The 18,568-nt window shown below is 43.9% G+C and overlaps 4 protein-coding genes and 1 long non-coding RNA gene across 5 annotated transcripts; 2 read left to right on the top strand and 3 right to left on the bottom strand.

The window, feature by feature from the left end:
• Positions 1-375: 375 nt before the first annotated feature.
• Positions 376-4,781, bottom strand: LOC134200478 (uncharacterized). Its single transcript, XR_009975433.1, has 2 exons — positions 4,486-4,781; positions 376-1,978 (listed from the first exon to the last, which is right to left on the bottom strand). It is a non-coding gene; the product is annotated as an uncharacterized LOC134200478 (long non-coding RNA).
• A 7,885-nt stretch (positions 4,782-12,666) lies between these two features.
• On the bottom strand, positions 12,667-13,181 carry LOC101741813 (chorion class A protein L12-like). Its single transcript, XM_021348824.3, has 2 exons — positions 13,131-13,181; positions 12,667-13,014 (listed from the first exon to the last, which is right to left on the bottom strand). Exons 1-2 carry the CDS (start codon positions 13,179-13,181, stop codon positions 12,667-12,669), a joined length of 399 nt encoding a protein of 132 aa, XP_021204499.2.
• Positions 13,182-13,513: 332 nt separating this feature from the next.
• On the top strand, positions 13,514-14,128 carry LOC110385430 (chorion class B protein M2807-like). The gene is made up of 2 exons (XM_038016071.2): positions 13,514-13,564; positions 13,647-14,128. Exons 1-2 carry the CDS (start codon positions 13,514-13,516, stop codon positions 14,094-14,096), a joined length of 501 nt encoding a protein of 166 aa, XP_037871999.1. The 3' UTR covers positions 14,097-14,128.
• A 1,607-nt stretch (positions 14,129-15,735) lies between these two features.
• On the bottom strand, positions 15,736-17,045 carry LOC101741670 (chorion class A protein L11-like). The gene is made up of 2 exons (XM_004927364.5): positions 16,910-17,045; positions 15,736-16,174 (listed from the first exon to the last, which is right to left on the bottom strand). Exons 1-2 carry the CDS (start codon positions 16,958-16,960, stop codon positions 15,836-15,838), a joined length of 390 nt encoding a protein of 129 aa, XP_004927421.1. The 5' UTR covers positions 16,961-17,045; the 3' UTR covers positions 15,736-15,835.
• A 70-nt stretch (positions 17,046-17,115) lies between these two features.
• Positions 17,116-18,269, top strand: LOC101744264 (chorion class B protein L11-like). Its single transcript, XM_021348822.3, has 2 exons — positions 17,116-17,347; positions 17,758-18,269. The coding sequence occupies exons 1-2, from the start codon at positions 17,297-17,299 to the stop codon at positions 18,196-18,198; spliced, it is 492 nt and encodes a 163-aa protein (XP_021204497.2). The 5' UTR covers positions 17,116-17,296; the 3' UTR covers positions 18,199-18,269.
• The last annotated feature ends 299 nt before the right edge of the window (positions 18,270-18,568 follow it).

The following is an 18,568-nucleotide window of genomic DNA, read 5'->3' as shown; positions in this document are numbered from 1 at the left end:
AATGAGTCGTCTATTATCAAAGGTGGCAATCTGTGCATTTGGACAAAAAAAATTTATTGATATGTCAATACAGATTGATTTGAATATAATCGTCTCCTTCAAAGAATACGGTTCAAAACCTGCATTAAATAAAGGTTAATAGTTAACCTGTTATTTATCTAAGATGTCGTTCCGAAGAGTTTTGTGACTGCCAATGGAATACAAAGTCAATAATTCGTTTTTCTGATTTACCAATCATTGTCCAAAAGTCAGATTGCCGGCTTTGATAATAGTCGACTCAAATACTCATGTGTCAAGGGCTTGGATAGAAGAATTTAATTTATGATTATTTTTATTCGGAACACAGTAAAATAGCTGAATAAAATTCAAGACGAGAACTTTTGCATTAAAATTTTATTTTGCATTAATTTAAGCAAACAAACATACAATTTAAAATCACATACAAATTCAATCTGTGTTTGGAATCGCTGGCACCGCTACTGAGATATATATATATATAGTGTTTGTTTTGTCACATCTCATTTCAAGTTACCAGGAAACAAAATATAGCAACTAATTATAGTATTACAATTTGAAAACACAGCATTATACAAATAAAATATATTATCGACAGGTTATTTGGCTTAAGCAACTTTGTAACTTTGCAGGAGAATCATTTAATGTTAAAAATATCTAAAATATATATATATATATATATAGAGAGAGAGAGAGTATTCTTTAATGTACACCAAAAACCAAATAAACAGTGCGATACATTAAAACAAAAAAGTACAATTGGCCGTATCGCTAAGAGCGATCTCTTCCAGACAACCATCAGGTGGACAAGAATCATTTGGAAACGAACTACGCGCGGTGTACCAATCCAGTGAAATACACATACATATATGTACACATACATATATACGTACTGATGATCGGAAAACTTCTTCAGATATTTGAATGGGATAAACATAATTGAAAGTTCAATTAAAAACATCGAATTATTGATGCTAATACCAAATAAAGCGGACCTTTAAAAAATTACAAATAACTTTAATGTTCATGAGTAATCGTTCTAGAAGTTTTAATAGTTATTGTTAACATTAAATCCTTCGTCAAACAGAACGCGTACTTAGCGCCGCGTACTTAACGTCGCGCTCTTCAAATTGACCAGATATAACGCTCCTTGACGCAACGCATTCGCCAAATCATAGTGCCTTTCGATAGCAGTGTGAAAATTTAAAAGTGTTAAGAAATCGAGTGATTCAGATGTGGCATTGTATAAGCATGGGTATTTTCTAACTATTTATATCATTTTTTCGGGCATTATCTAGTATTTTAATACACTCGGACGCTAAAATAAAATTTGTAAAAAATTACAACGTCTGACGTCAAAGCGTCCTAACGCCGCGACAGCTCGTTGCGTACTTATAGCGCTGGGGCTCTGTTTGACGGTATGTTACCATAGTACTACAACACATCTCGGCGTCATAGCGCGGCGTCAGTTTAGCGCTCTGACGCGCGCTAATACGCATTCTGTTTGACGAAGGCTTAAGACAAACATTGCAAAACAAGCGCACACGCACTGCTACATTCAGTGGTTTTTGAACTTTTATTTATAGCACACATTTGGAGACTTTTTTAACTTTTCTCCCATAAATAATGATTACCTCCTTAACTCTAACCTCCATACATCCAGCTTACTAAACATTCTTTGCGATACTTAAATAAGCCATTAGAATAAATTGTCTTCTTCTACACAAAGATAAATACCAAAAAAATCTGTTCTGTGGTAGCCAATAGGGCATTGGTATCGGTAGACGAACCTCTTTTCTCTGGTTTGAACCACCGGCGCTGATGGTGGAACGGTTAGTTCGACTTCATCGTTATTGTCCGTAATGATTTCTTCATTGACGAGAGGCTGTTGGCCTTCAGGATGCACCGGACTCGAATGCACGGTAAGTGAGCCCAGCAAGACCAGCACACAGACGTACTTCAGCTGGAATGCCCATAAAATTTCATTAGATTTTCACTGGTGATAGGACCTCTTGTGAGTCCGCACGGGTAGGTACCACCATCCTGCCTATTTCTGCCGTGAAGCAGTAATGCGTTTCGGTTTGAAGGGCGGGGCAACCGTTGTAATTATACTGAGACCTTAGAAATTATATCTCAAGGTGGGTGGCGCATTTACGTTGTAGATGTCTATGGGCTCCAGTGACCACTTAACAACAGATGGGCTGTGAGCTCGTCCACCCAAATAAGCAATAAATAAAAAGATTAACTATAGGAGATAAGAACTCAGCGAGGACATATTTTTGTTGTCTGTTTGGTTGTCTGACCCTCATAAGCGGAAGGTGTTACTTCTTCGGTAGGAATAGGCAGGGTTATCTACGAAAATGTATAAATATCATACGGTCAATATGGTCCATTTGGTGTTTGGTGGTTACCGGGGTCCATTGACATGTCAACCACCTTGAGAGATAAAGTCCGTGACAAATGTATTGCGAAACGCCTCTCCCCCAGGTGGGGACCCTTCAAACTGGGATGCATTACTGCTTTGCGGCAGAAATGGGCAGGTTGCAGTAAAACGTTCCAGGTTTCTAAATTTTTAATGTGACTACTATATAAATTGAATACAACTATTCTAAAGCTTCCGCAGTCAATTTAAATATAAATAGCCATAAGCAAAAATATAGTTAGGTAGCATTTTCTCCGCTGTTGGTTACCAGGTTTCCTTCTTTGTCTATATTAGTCTATACTAATATTATAAAGAGGAAAGATTTGTTTGTTTGTTTGTATTGAATAGGCTCCGTAACTACTAAGCCGATTTGAAAAATTCTTTCACCGTTTGGAAGCTACACTATTCCCGAGTGACATAGGCTATAATCTTATTGAAAAAAATTAGGGATCCTTAATAAAACTCCAACAATGTAACCCAAGGTGTAAAAATCGCGTGCCCTGCGAAAGCTATTTATGATAGAATAAAATAATGTACTACGACTTTGTAGAACACATTATCAATTACAAAAGGTCTCGCGACAGCATATCTCTATCTATTGCAGTTATGCCGCAATAAGTATTCTTTTATTGAAAAAAATAAAACAACGTCAAATATCGTTGATATTTTTGTTAAAGACCCGAGCGGAGCCGGAGCGGGCCGCTTGTTTATAAGAAATGAAAATGATAAAATGAAAATCGGTGGGTCATGTTTGAGTGGTAACGAACCGGCCGCATTGGACATCAATTGGAGAGGCCTATGTTGAGCACTGGTCAGTGGAAGGGTTGAGATGATAACGAAAAAAAAAAAAAAAAAAATTTGATTAGCACTTCTTATCTATTGTGGTGCTGGAGGAGGATGTTGGGTATTCCCTGGACCGCACGCCGCACCAATTTATCCATCCTAGCTCAGTTGAAGATCCGGACTAGACTCTCCACCATTTGCATGCGAAGGATTCTTGAATACTTTGGCCACATCGCAAGGAAAGACAGTGACAACTTAGAGAAATTGATGGTCACTGGAAAGGTCGAGGGCAAGCGACTAAGAGGCAGGAACCCGACCTGTTGGACGGACCAGATTCGTGCAGCCCTGGATACCACAGTGCACGATGCTCTGCACTCAGCTGCAGATAGGAACAGATGGCGGTGCACTATAAAAAACAATTTGTTTCAAGGCCATGACCACGACCCTCAGTAATGAGGAAACCGACGCAAGGAGGAGGAGATCAATTTTCGTCTAAATTGTTCGTGGACCCCCGTGAAGTCGCAATTGTGGTGATTGACCGCTTTACTATAATACGGACTCCGGGTTTCAGTCCTTATCTTTATAAACAAAATTTAACAAACAAATTACCGAATCTACCGAAAATATATATTGATTTTAACACAAGAACGCGAACATAATTCGATTCGCGTGGCGGAATAAAATTAAAAATGTTTCACTGACTTTCAATCGTATCTTTAATGAGCTAATGTTTTATTTATTTTATTTTATTTATTACACTTCATGTAAAATTTAAATTTACGCCTTAAGACGCCTATTTCCGCCGTGAAGCAGTAATGCGTTTCGGTTTGAAGGGTGGGGCAGCCGTTGTAACTATACTGAGACCTTAGAACTTATATCTCAAGGTGTGTGGCGCATTTACATTGTTGATGTCTATGGGTTCCAGTAACCACTTAACACCAGGTGGGCTGTGAGCTCGTCCACACACCTAGGCAATAAAAAAAAAAGAAAAGAAAAAAAAGGCATTCTCTACCAGTGAACCAAAGGTAGTGCAGAGTAGATAGTGGTAGGTGCAATGAAATTTATATTAAATTACAAAAAGTATATACATACATACATACATACACACACACACATATAATAGTTTATACAGTATTAAAAGGAATATATTAATAAATTTTCTTAACAAATAACTTCATCTTAATAAGTTGAAATAGAAATAAATAAAAAAATACGAATTCGGGGTCATTAAAATATCATTTAAAAACACCATTAAATAAACTCACCATTTTGATTACGCTGACACAAACCGTTGAGGTCGATTAGGATCGCTCTTTGTCTCCTGCAATTGGTTGTTGCAACAGAGCTTATATCAACGATGTTATAATAGCCTTGTTGCGAATTGAAATATATATATATATTGTTGTTTAATGACGAATTTAGATTTACCTGTTATGTACGGCAACAAAATTATATTAATTATTACGTTCGCAAAACACAATCATGTAAATATGCTAACTGAAAATCAGTACTAAACTTCTGTTTGTTCGTACTTTTTTTTTTGGCACGATATATTAGATTCACCGTTGTCTCTATGAAGCGGAATCCTTCAAAATATATTTCGCTAACTTGAATAAGACCGTCAGCGCGATGCAATTTTTTTATTTTTTTATTGCTTAGATGGCTGGACGAGCTCACAGCCCACCTGGTGTTAAGTGGTTACTGGAGCCCATAGACATCTACAATGTAAATGCGCCACCCACCTTGAGATATAAGTTCTAAGGTCTCAGTATAGTTACAACAGCTGCCCCACCCTTCAAACCGAAACGCATTACTGCTTCACGGCAGAAATAGGCGGGGTGGTTGTACCTACTCGTGCGGACTCACAAGAGGTCCTACCGCCAGTAAAAGGAAGAACACCGGCAGAATTCTGCCGGTGTTCGAATCCCACAGGCAGGTACCAGCCCCGACGAAGGTCAAGGGGCGACCCGAGGGGGTAGAGGCCGCGCGGCGCGCTACCAGCACTCTAGCGCGCTGTCGAGGAGTAATAGAGCGACCGGTCGACGGTGTATAGCGTCCCGGCCCGGCAGGCTGGTTCTGGTCCAGCGGGGTATTCCGGGACATCAGCGGCATCGTCTGGGCGGCCTGACGGGCTGCCGTACTGAGACGGCCGATGTTTCAGAGCCTTCGATTCGCCTCGAAGGCTCCGTCGGCTGGGCGTCCTTGGGGTGAGCCGCGCCGACTGGTTGTAGTGTTGACCGCCGTACCCCCCCTACCTCATCTGGGTTCTGGCCTCGGAGGGGATCGGACGTCGGGTGTAAGAGTGCAGGGGAGTCGTTTAGTGGGTGGGCCCTAAAATCCTTGGGCCCGCGGTCTGCTCACAACACCATGCAGATCGTTGAGTCTCACATACCCCGCACGCCCCTTATGCGCGGGGACTTCGTAGGAGGTTCGGCACCCGGTCCGAAAAAAATAAAATAAAAAATTAGCACTTTTTCTAATGACGAATACGTGTTCTCAGGAATGATGTCTATAATGAAGGAATGAATAACATCATCATTCTCCTACCCTTCCCCCAGCCACTGGGGTCGGCGCTACATGTTTTCTCCTTCCATACTTCCTCTATCATATACCATTTTTTCGCTCACTCCCCTCTTACACATATCGTCTTTCTCGTAATCCATCCATATCTTCTTAAGTCTAACTTTTCCTCTATAGCCTTCCACATTCATAGTTAACGCTCTCTTACCAACCTCATTGTCATTTCGTCTCATCACATGTCCTTACCATCCCAAACGCGCACTCCTCAACTTCTCTGTCACAGGTGCCACTTTCAGATTTCCTCTGAAGGAATAGCATCGTGTAATAAAAATAAAACCTGCAATTATAACTTGCGTTACTGGCGCTAGCGCGTCTTGGGAGCCGGTCACGGCTAGGTACCAGCAGCCAGCCCATTTCTGGGGCAAAGCAGTAAGGTTAATGCAATACGGCAGGGCCACCCGCCATCCGTTGAACTATGAAACTTAGACTTAGAACTCATGTATGAAGGTGGGTGATGAGTTGTTTGATGATACATAGACATGTCAAGGATATCTGCTAGTTGCTCAAAGGAGTATGCGTGTATCGCCTAGATTTTCGGGCCCAGCCATTCCAAGTGCTATGATTGAATATAATAAAGGCGAGACTGAAGATCTCGGAGACATCTTCACTTCCAACGAACTTTATGAATTAACGTTTTCAATTAATCGATAGACAAATTCTTTAATGACGAAATAAAAGAGCCTATTAGATAAAATCAAAAGTATGTCGGTGACTGGTATTTAAATTTTCAACTAATTTATAGTTCCGGTGGCCGATAAGCGAATTCACAGAACAACGTTCGTTCATTTCAATTAATTCGCGTGCACACCGCAGATAAAGTCACGGGAATGTATTAGTAAGCAATTAATGTGATTTATATTTTATATTTATATTTAAAAATAATGATCTAATACAAGGATATTGCGCATTTGTTGAAGTCGGTCTGGTGACTATGCCTGTAAACATTGCCACACAAGGGCCTGGCGCGAATTTACCGTTTCAATGTGGTACCCATTTCGAGATGTTCTCACTATAATTGTATTTTTAATAACTTTAAATACCCCCTTTATTAACGCTGGGGAATCCGCTTATGGACGTGTGTCCATATAACTCGTTCTGTTACCCCTTGATCGTGTGATTAAGGGATAACAGACCGAGTTATGTCTGACCTCAGCGCCGCCAGAGGAGAAGACGGGGTAGAGGAAGACTGAGGTCCTCTGCCTCTTTCAATTCCTCCTAGGAGATTACGCTTTGAGAAAGGTGCGCAAGACCCGCTTCGTGGAAACGATTTACCCCATTGAGCTCCACCACTCCCACTAAACGAAACCTACGGTACCATAGCGCGCGCCAAAAGTCCGCCTTCGCCAGTACGCGTCCTGATGGTAGGACAGGATTTCATCCCTAGAAAGATCCCGAAGGATGCCGTCTCGGGAGATGGAGGGCGCTCTGGCACCCGGCACCCGAAGGCCCCTACAGGAGCTGAGTGGGGGCTTCGCGTCTGCACCCCCCACTCCGTCTTCTACGCTGAGGAGCCAAAGTGTGATCCAACTCCCTTTCGCGTTCTTCAGCTTCACGGAGCGTCATCATCAGGTTGTAAAACCCAGCCATGACCTTGTAAGTACACCGGTCTTCTAGCGTGCGAGTGACGACAGCCAGCAAGGAAGTCTCACACCAGCACCGCGACAAGATCGCGACACACGTGCTTCCAATGCGGCGCGGTGGTACAAGCGCGCGCTTGGTGTAGTTTTCTGGTTGCCCGCACGGTGGCAGTCTGGAAGTGGTACCCTCCAGAACACTCTCCACAGATACCTTATAAAGCAGCCTTGCCCTAATAGGACCTGCGTCAGGCGAAGAGAGCATGCCGTTTCGCCGATCTGACCATTCCTCGAGCACGGGCACCAAGGCCTCGAGTTCTTCCATCAATCGGTCCCTCCGCTTGGCGTACGCCAGACGACGCGCAGTATGCCCCCACCGACAGTCGACGGGTCGGGTGTCTGTTCCCTACTCAAGGACTATGCCCTGCGCCGGTATTTCATGGCCACGTACTCGGCCTTGAGATTCCAAGGAAGAAAACCCACGAGGACGCAAACAACCTTGGAGGAGATCGTTTTATGATTGAAAGTTTACTGGTGGCCCGAAGGCCTTTCCAGTTTCACCAGGACAGGTGGGCGAGCAAAGGCTCAGCCAAGAGGGGTGGGATTTGCTAACAACTGCCCGAGCGCCTCCGAAGGAGACCTAACAACTCAAGAGCAATTGTTTCGCGAATGAATCTACTACCGGATCGGAATCGCGACCCGCTGAGTTTCTCGCCGGATCTTCTCAGCGGGTCGCGATTCCGATCCGGTAGTAGATTCATGCATGCATGGATGCATGATGCATGGGTTAGGTTGCACGTTGACCTCTTTGTCGAGTTCGACGAGTACGGTTACCGGGGTCCCTAAGCCTGCCCCTAGTATTAGAGCTGAAGGCATCTAATGCAAAGGTTATTGGATCTGATGGATCCGTAAGGACGTGTCTAGGGCGTCGACGGTGACTGGCTCCTGCATGATCAGGATTCGGGGAGTAGTCAGCGGCGGCAACGATAAGGCGATTATCATGACGCATAGCCTTATCGAAGTATCGTTCCGACGCTGACTTCATGTATTTCCGAATTGATTCGAGGCCCAGGTCGTCGTGTAGGTCAACGTTCCTCACGAACCACGGAGCCCCGACGGCTAACCTGCAAAAGCGGGATTGTAGGGATTGGAGGGTGTCTATGTGTGTGCGGGCTGCGTGAGCGAACACCACACTCGCGTAAGTCATGGCGGGCCTTATGCAAGTTTTGTAAAGTGTCACCTTGTTCCGAAGGGACATTTTACTCCGCTTAAAGATCATGGGGTAGAGTCTACCGAGAATAAACGCGGCACGGTCACGGACTGATTTTATATGCGGGCGGAATGTCATCGATGCATCCAGGGTAACGCCCAGGTACTTGACCTTCCTGGCCCAGGGTATGGGTTGTCTAAAGAGAGTAATCGGGGGTGTGAGATTCCTCCTCCTAATCCGGGAGGAAATCCGTGTGGAGCTTCCCCTCTGAAATAGCACCGCAGTACTTTTCGCTGGGTTGATGTCTATGCGTCATTTTCGGAACCACTGTCTTAGGGCTAGGGCTGCGCTCTGAAGCTTCTTCGCGATTAGGGACTTATTTCTACTAGAATAGTAAACAGTCGTGTCGTCGGCGAATAAAGCTAAATGGGTCGGCGGCGACCGGGGAATATCGTTGACGAATAAGCTAAATAGGAGGGGTGAGAGGACAGAGCCTTGCGGGACTCCAGCTGTGAGAGGTCGTGGGGAGGAGCTGGTTCCCTCGACTCGATATCGAAAAGAGCGGTTCGACAAGAAGTCCCGTATGATGAGCACGAGACTATCCGGCACGCCCATGTTGAATAGTTTGAAAATCAAACCATTGTGCCAGACTTTGTCGAACGCTTTTGCGACGTCGAAGAAGAGAGCTCCCGTGTATAACGGTTTTGGTCGATTAAGCCCCACAAGAATGTGCTCCGTGAGGCGGTGCACCTGTTGAACGCATGAGTGATTTGTACGGAATCCGAATTGTTCATCTATGAGAATGCCCTTGGATGAGACGAAGTCTCTGAGGCGTTTGTAGAGCAGACGCTCATACAGTTTGCCTAGAGACATGAGGAGGCTAATCGGGCGGTGGAGATCGTGTGGTACCCCCTGATAACACTGCGCGCGGAGAGTCCGGGTGACCACACGGGAACCACCGACGTTGGGGAGAAGACGAGCCAACGCGCCCGCCATCCCCAACAGATTCAGGACCAGCTCACCGAAGTGGTGGTTGAGGCGCCATTAGTTGTTCAGCACAAGACCCAAACACTTGAGCTTCAACTACACACCTATCGATACTCGACCGACTACGAGAGTCGCGCCTGGAGTACCCTCAGAGCCGCGTGACAGCATCCGGGCTATAAAAACGGGTCTATAAAAAGACGTTAGCCTGAGCGCAGAGGGGAAAGAAAGCAAAGGTAGACAGACATGTCTTTACATTCAGATATTAGACGAAGAATATACATACATATTTAGATGTCGTCGTGGCCTAAAGGATAAGTCGTCCGGTGCATTCGTATCGAGCGATGCACCGGTGTTCGAATCTCGCTGGCGGGTACCTATTTTTCTAATGAAATACGTAATCAACAAATGTTCACGATTGACTTCGGCGGTGAAGGAATAAATAACATCGTGCAGTAAAAATCAAACCCGCAAAATTATAATTTGCGTAATTACTGGTGGTAGGACCTCTTGTGAGTCCGCACGGGTAGGTACCACCGCCCTGCCTATTTCTGCCGTGAAGCAGTAATGCGTTTCGGTTTGAAGGGTGGGGCAGCCGTTGTGACTATACTGAGACCTTAGAACTATATCTCAAGGTGTGTGGCGCATTTACGTTATAGATGTCTATGGGCTCCAGTAACCACTTAACACCAGGTGGGCTGTGAGCTCGTCCACACATCTAAGCAATAAAAAAATAAAAAATAAAAAAATACATTCTTTCAAAGGCAGCTCTTTTTATCAAACTTAACTTTGTTCAAATTCAATAACGTGACGAAATCACAATTCAAATGTTTGTGAAATTGTGTTCGATTTTTTTACGTGTCTTTCCTATTGTTATCTTATACTAGTAATACCTACTAGTTACATCACATTTAATTTGTTTAAAGGTCTACTGTTTTCAAAATGCACCTCACGTTCGTGTAAGGCTATTTTGAAAAGGAAATATAGAATTGCCTCATCGAAGTGTTATGACAATTCCTAGTTTTTCGACTGATTCGTTGGTGCAGTAATTAGTGCTCCTGACTATTGCGCTAAAGGTTTTGTGGGTTCGATTCCCACATCGGGCAAATATTCGTGTGATGAACTGGTTTGTCTGCTGTCTGGGTGTTTATTATCTATTATCTATATATGTATTTTTATAGCAGCAGTAGAGCAGGATCCATAATACTTAGTATTCTTACATTGGGCGTTATTGGGTAATGTCGGAGAAACGAAACAAAGTAGTTTACTCAGTCAGAATATAATGTCTCATGAATCAACAAAACATGCTTGCACGCATGGAGATCCATACTGCCATGTCAAAAATGAGAGCGAAGGACCTTACGGCGTTCACGGCCGGGTTTGGAACTTGGCTTTCGAGGCCCCAGAGGACCGGCTCGGGGGGTTTTTCGATGAGTACTTTGAGTCGGGACGGTTCCCGTCGAAATGAAAAACGGGCAGACTGGTCCTATTGAGGAAGAACCGGTGCTCCACGGACTCGCCCGCGGGATATCGCCTCATCGTGTTGCTAAATGAGGCGGGCAAAATGTTGGAGAGAATCGTGGCTGCGTGGCTCGTATCTCGAGGACAGGTCGATCCAATGCGGAGGACACGGTGGGGCGGTGTACCGCTTTCCCGTCGAGCGTCGTGTTCCACAGGGGCCAGTTCTGGGCCCCCTTGCTGTGGAATATCGGCTTCGACTGGGCCCTGCGGGGCGTCCTACGGGGTCCCCTCCCCAGCCTTAGCGTCCTCTGCTACGCGAACGACACTTCGGTCGTGGCTCCGGGGAGAGACTACCGAGAGTCTGCCCGTCTGATTAGCGCAGGCGTGATACTGGTCGTCACTAGGATCCGAAGGTAGGGGATCGAGGTGGCGCTCGATAAATCCCAGGCACTGTTTTTCCACGGGGGGCGCGCGTTGTCACCGAGTGTCCACCTCGTAATCGGGGGCGTACGCATCGGGGTTGGGGTGAGCGGTCTTAGGTCCCTCGGCCTCGAATTGGAAAAAAAAAAAGCTTACGCGCTCATTCTGAAAAATTGGACCCTTGTCCGAAGGCGACGGCTGGCTTTTTGAGTCGGCTTTTTCCTAAAGTTGGGGGTCCCAATCAAGTCGTGTGCCGTCTATAATAGGGGTGTTGCGGTCAATGGCACTTTACGGCGCTCCCATTTGGTGTCGAGCCTGACCCGCTGAGATCGCGGTCTGGGCGATTCGAGGATACCGCATCGTCTCCTAAGAGGCAGCGTGTCTGCTGCTGTCTATAGGTGGTGAAGTGACCGGATTCTGACCTCGGAGGGGATCGGCTAGGTACGTGTGCACAGACTTAAAACGTCTGCTTGTGATATCTATTCAATCAGCCCACAGACGTCCAATGTTGGGCATACGTCTCCTCCAAGCCTCGCCACAAAGATCGGTCCTGCGCTGCTTGCATCCCCACGAACCTCAACAGGTCGTCGGCTCATCTTTTAATTAACTAATATCCGCTTATGATATCATTTACAGTTATATCTTCAATGGTAATGTGACTGGGTAACGAGTAAGTTAGTTGAGTAACACCGAAGCTCCTTGATGTACTTTTAATTTTCACACCATCAAGAGTTTCCTGTGGATATCGATGAACAAAGTTCCCATTTTTATTAATGGTTTAACACCGTTATTGCTATTTAGATACAGAGTTTTGTATTTCAAGTTTCAAGCCTCGAGGCACGCATAGCTTTAGTTGGGGCTTCAATCGATGATGTGGATAGAGGATTCATGAAAAGGAAATTCCAACATTGAATTATGTGCCATTTTCATTTATGTAATACCTACTCTTTACAGTATTTTAACAGCACCTAGAATGTCAGTTTTCACAAAAAGATCTTTGGCGTCCATGGTTAAATCAAATGAAAAGGATTCCCCAAAACAATTCAATAGAAGGCTGTTAATATGTTTTCTTTCTATGGCAAGTTGGTTGGTTCTTCGGCCTTTTTTTTGCAGTCATGTTTTCCTAAGTCAAAAGGACATAAAAATAAAAATGTTAACGTTTGCATCGATCAGAGTTTAATTAATGGAGCATTTTCATGGTTTCTTTCGTTAGATCTTTAGTAGTATCCACCGAGACCAGCGCGTCCACATCCGCAGGTTGGAGCGCAGTGTCCGCAGATGGAGACGGCACCAGCGGCGCAGGCGGGACCTCCGTACTCGACACCACCGATGATGGGCACGCGGCCGCCGACAGCGGTGACACCACTGACGGGCAGCTCACCGGCGACTCCAACGTTACCGATGCCTTCACCTCCGTATGAACCGCAACCGGCGCCGTATCCGCCGTCGAATCCACTCCAGCCAACACCTAGTCCATTCCAACCACCACCGAGTCCGTTCCAACCGTTCCAGCCACCTCCACAACCGCAACCGCCTAGTCCACCCAAGGACTGGCCATATACGTTCTGTAACGACAGTAACGCTTCATGACAATATTCAAACTCATTAGAAACAACATCAGTATTATATATTAGTAGTAACAATTTCAGAGCGCAGAGCACATAAAATAAAGATTACTCACTTGGATCAGGCAGGCCTGAGCGCAGAGGAGAAGGAGAGCGAAGGTAGACATGTTGTTGTATTCAGGTACTAGACGGAGAATGCTAGTACTGCACAGCGGCAATCCTTTTATACGAATAATTGTATTCCAATAAGGGCGATTGCGACAAAGTGTTGAAATGTAGAATTGTGAAAAAAACTTCTTTTTCCTTGATTGACACGTATGATTTAGCTGTCTCCAAAAGCCACATTACTAGTTAGGGTAATCTCATTCAAACAAAATTTCACAAGGTACAGTGATGTAGGTTAAAGTCACGTTTTTGAGATAGGACACTTGAGAAATATTCCGTATAAAACAGACACAACTGACATCGAACTCATTCTGAAGTCAATCAGTGAAACAACATGGCCGCTAAACTCATTCTCTTCGTCTGCGCCACCGCCCTCGTGGCACAGGTACGTCTTTTCAATTAAACTTATATTTAATGTAAAACGCGTTCTAATAATAATATATTTAATTACTTCATATTGTTCACAGTCCGTTTTGAGCATTGGTTGTGGTTGCGGAGGTCGTGGTTACGGCGGTCTGGGCTATGGTGGTTTGGGCTATGGTGGTCTGGGCTACGGGGGTCTTGGAGGTGGATGCGGTCGCGGTTTCAGCGGTGGTGGTCTCCCTGTTGCTACTGCCTCTGCTGCTCCCACTGGGCTTGGGATAGCTTCCGAGAACAGGTATGAGGGTACCGTCGGTGTCTGCGGCAACCTGCCGTTCCTTGGTACTGCTGATGTCGCTGGCGAGTTCCCCACCGCCGGTATTGGTGAAATCGATTACGGCTGCGGAAACGGTGCCGTTGGTATTACCCGCGAGGGTGGATTCGGCTATGGAGCTGGTTACGGAGACGGCTACGGTCTCGGCTTTGGAGGCTACGGAGGCGGCTACGGTCTCGGCTATGGAGGCTACGGCGGATGCGGATGTGGCTGCGGCTACTGAATAAATTTTCAACACGACGCTTGTCATTTTATAATCAGAACACTCAAAATATATTTTACTCCAGCATGACATTGTGTTTCAGTGTAATAATAATTATGCTCCGTGTAGACATAATACAGAGATATAATATTACTTACTCTCATCGTGGCTTAAAGGATAAGATGCCCGGGGTACTCGAATCAGGCGATGCGACCACGCCGGTGCTCGAATATAAATTAGTATCCACATTGAAAAAGTTATTATAATTGAAAAAGGTAAATTAAAAAGAATAACTGAACATAAATCCGAAAATTTTAGATTTGTTTAATGTCTGTCTTTTTGAACTACTAAAGAGTAGCTGTAGAGTACTGCAGCTAGCTGATTAATATGTTCATCAAGTCGTTTTTGGTAATCTGTGCTATATATTTCAATTTCTTCCTTCACTGTTCTTAGATTCAAATCCAGATTTACATATTTGTTGCTTATGTATGGTGAAATATTAAACATGGTTCTCATTGTTTTGCTTTGATGCCTCTCTAGTAAATCTAGATATCAAAATTAATCAGTACAACAAATAAAACATAAACAATCAGAGATGAAATAGGAATTTTAAAAGCGGTCAAAAAAATGGAAACTTTTACCTCAAATGGGGAAGTGATATTCACGTTCTGGCGGCTACCACATAATAAGGAAAGGATAGCTATTATAAAACAGAACCTCAACTCTGCGACAGAATCATCACTAGAACATTTAACTCCCAACAGAAATATGACACAATACACGAAATACTAACGGCATGACCAAATCCAACATTGAAGGCGAATCAAACATTAAAAGAAACATACTAGAAAAATCCAGTGAATTCCCAAAAAAAGATCAACATTAATCAGTATAATCAATAAAACAAATAGTATCAGAGATGAAATAAAAAATATAAGGATGGGACCGAGGTTAATGAAATGGAAACTTTGAACTCAAATGGGGAGTGGTATTCACGTTCTGGCGGCTATAGGTTAAGTACTGTAAGTAAGTTAAGTAATATAAGTAACTAAGTAAGTACTTAGTACCAGACAGGTCGTGAGTCCGTCTGTCCATGAATAGGAAATATACTGAACCTTGAGTAATGAATAACCAATGATTTTATAAAGTACGGAAAATCAGAAAATGATAAATAAAGTTTTGATGCCAAGCGAACTGTTTATTACTTAGATCGAGTTATTTATATTTCAAGCTTTTGTCATTGATTTCTTGTCATAAATAACCACCGCATCCGCAGATGAAAGTGGGGGCGCAACGTCCGTAGATAGAGACGCAGCCGTTAGCGCAGGCAGGACCTCCAAAGTCGACACCATCGAAGATGGGCACGCGGCCACCGACAGCGGTGACACCACAGATATAGAATGAAATATATGAAATAGACGTGTTACAGTGCTGAAGAGACACACTCGTCGTCATCCCCAAGGCTCGCTACACTGATTGGTCCTGCAATGCCCGAATCAGCGGATTCTCATGACCAGGTTGTCGGTAGAAGGCCTACCCTCGGTACGCCTTTTGGTGTTTTGTCACTACTCGAGAACTTTTTGACCCCAGCCAACATCTGTTCTACTAGCATTTCTGACTGCTGACAGCCACTTTAACCTCACGATTAAATTAAACCAGATTTTGATGCTTGCAAAGATTTATTTTTCGATCAATTGTCAATTTTCAATGTTAATATTTCATGAGAACAGGACCTCGTTGCATCATGCCAGTTAATTTCTTCAGTAATAGCGACCACCGTATCCGCAGCCGCAGGTAGGGGCGCAATGTCCGCAGATAGAGACGCAGCCGCCAGCGCAGGCGGGACCTCCGAACTCGACACCACCGATGATGGGCACGCGGCCACCGACAGCGGTGACACCACCGACGGGCAGCACACCGGCGACACCCACGTTACCGACGCCCTCGCCGCCATAGCCACCGTAATAACCACCGCCGTATCCGCCATAGCCATATCCGCCGCCGTATCCACCCAAGCCGTAGCCGAGTCCGTAGCCACCCAGGCCGCCTCCACAGCCGCAGCCTCCCAGTCCTCTACCCAGGCACTGTCCGTAGACGTTCTAAAATAGTCACACAGATTAAAACTTATTACAACGGTAATGGGCCAAGAAACTATCAAGTAGAAACTGGTGATGGAACAGTTGTGAATAGACATATAGATCCATTACTTAAAAAATAAACAGATTCTGGGCAGGAAACTGCAGAAAGGGTGAAGGAATCGGACTGTGAAATCGGACGGAAAGAGTGATGGAATGTGAGGCAGTGAATGTTGAGGAACAAGAAAATTATATGGAACTCATTTTTAATAGTTTGGGGGAACAGGAACTTATAGAGTTACCGAGTCCAAATGAATGGGCAGAAATGTTAGGAAATCCTCCCGAACCAGAATCAGAATATTCTGGTGGTAAAATTCGTCACAAAAGTCACATACATCAGAGGTCACCTTATAGTAGATAGCATTAATTAAAACATGAGATATTATACAGTGCTTAATAGTAAATATGTAGAAGATTATGATTATGAATCTAATACTTTAAATTGTGACTAAGTTGTAATTGTGTCTGTATTTACGTGATAAAATATTTTGCAATTTATTATGGATAGTATATACTTGGGAAGAAGGTATGTAGTGTATTAGTGAGGGTACTTGTTCTCCTTTTAATAAAAGGATTACTAAGTGCGGGTTGCATAAAGACAGACACACAATGAACTGATTTGTCACCCAACACATGTGCTAAGTCATTATTAAATAATAAAACAGAATACTTTCAATATAAAATAAATGAAATACTTACTTGGATCAGGCAAGCCTGAACGCAGAGGAGGAGGAAAGCGAAGGTGGACATGTTGCAATGTATTCAGATACTTGATCTAGAATGTTTCCAACTACAGAAAATCCACCTTATATAGCAGCTGAGGGTCGTGGTCACCTTGAGATAACAGAATTTCATAATGAAAAGTTGTGAAACTAGAGTAATCTTTACTGCGTTCAAGTATTTTTAGTTTATTTCAAAATTTTACAAGAATCAGTGTTAATTCTTAAGGTTACAATTTGGAAATTCTCAAAAGTCACGTCAATAGTTCATTAAGATAAATTTTACGAGAACGATAAGGCAAATAGTTGTGTATAAAAGCTGAAGCAGCTCAAGTGAACGCATTCTGAAGTCACTCAGTGAAACAACATGGCCGCTAAACTCATTCTCTTCGTCTGCGCCACCGCCCTCGTGGCACAGGTACGTCTTTAGAATTAAAGCTCAAATAAAACGTAAAACGAATTCTAATAATAATCTATCTACGTGGAGTAAAACTTTGTACCCCTTTTTACGAAAATTGTGCAGACGGAGGAGTATCAAATTTCCCAGTAGAGAAGGAGTGCAGAATGCTAATATTTTTTTTTTATTATGCATTAAAAATACATTAAAGCAATAAAAAAAAACATTTCCCACACTACCATGTATTTGACACACACATGCATAAATACTTTTTTTGTTTATGGCGAAATCTGTGAATAGAGAAGTATAATAAATAGTCTTTGATAATAGAACCAATAATAATGTTCAAACATATAATGTCCAATAATTATAGTCAAATTTCGACTACTGGGAGACCACTAGTATATTTAATTTCTTCCCATTGTTCACAGTCCGCTTTAGGCATCGGTTGTGGTTGCGGTTGTGGAGGTCGTGGCTACGGCGGTCTGGGCTATGGTGGTCTAGGCTACGGGGGCTATGGAGGTGGATGCGGTCGTGGTTTCAGCGGTGGTGGTCTCCCTGTTGCTACTGCCTCTGCTGCTCCCACTGGGCTTGGGATAGCTTCCGAGAACAGGTACGAGGGTACTGTCGGTGTCTGCGGCAACCTGCCGTTCCTTGGTACTGCTGATGTCGCTGGCGAGTTCCCCACCGCCGGTATTGGTGAAATCCTCTACGGCTGCGGAAACGGTGCCGTTGGTATTACCCGCGAGGGTGGACTCGGCTATGGAGCTGGTTACGGAGGCGGCTATGGTCTCGGCTATGGAGGCTACGGAGGTGGCTACGGTCTCGGCTATGGAGGCTACGGCGGATGCGGATGTGGCTGCGGCTACTGAACAAATTGTCAACACGACGCTTGTCCTTTTATAATCTGAACACTCAAAATATATTTTACTCCAGCATCAAATTGTGTTTCAGTATAATAATTTTGCTCCGTGGCGATATGATACAGAGATCACTTACTGTCATCGTGGCTTAAAGGATAAGACTCCTAATGTACTAGTACTGAGTTATGCGACTGTATCAGCGTTGTACATCCCGGAATCAGTCTACATACCTAATATTCAGGAATGACTTCCTCGATGAAAGAATAACGTCTTGTAATAATAAATAATAGTTTAAAAAACTAAAAAAATACGCTTTTAAAGAAACTCCAACTAAAAAATAGAAAACAAATTTTAATAAATTTGAATTAAAAATAGTGTC

Source organism: Bombyx mori, chromosome 2 (genome assembly GCF_030269925.1).
Source record: "Bombyx mori chromosome 2, ASM3026992v2".
Classification (NCBI taxonomy): Eukaryota; Metazoa; Arthropoda; class Insecta; order Lepidoptera; family Bombycidae; genus Bombyx; species Bombyx mori.
This window is presented reverse-complemented; position numbering and strand designations above follow the sequence as displayed.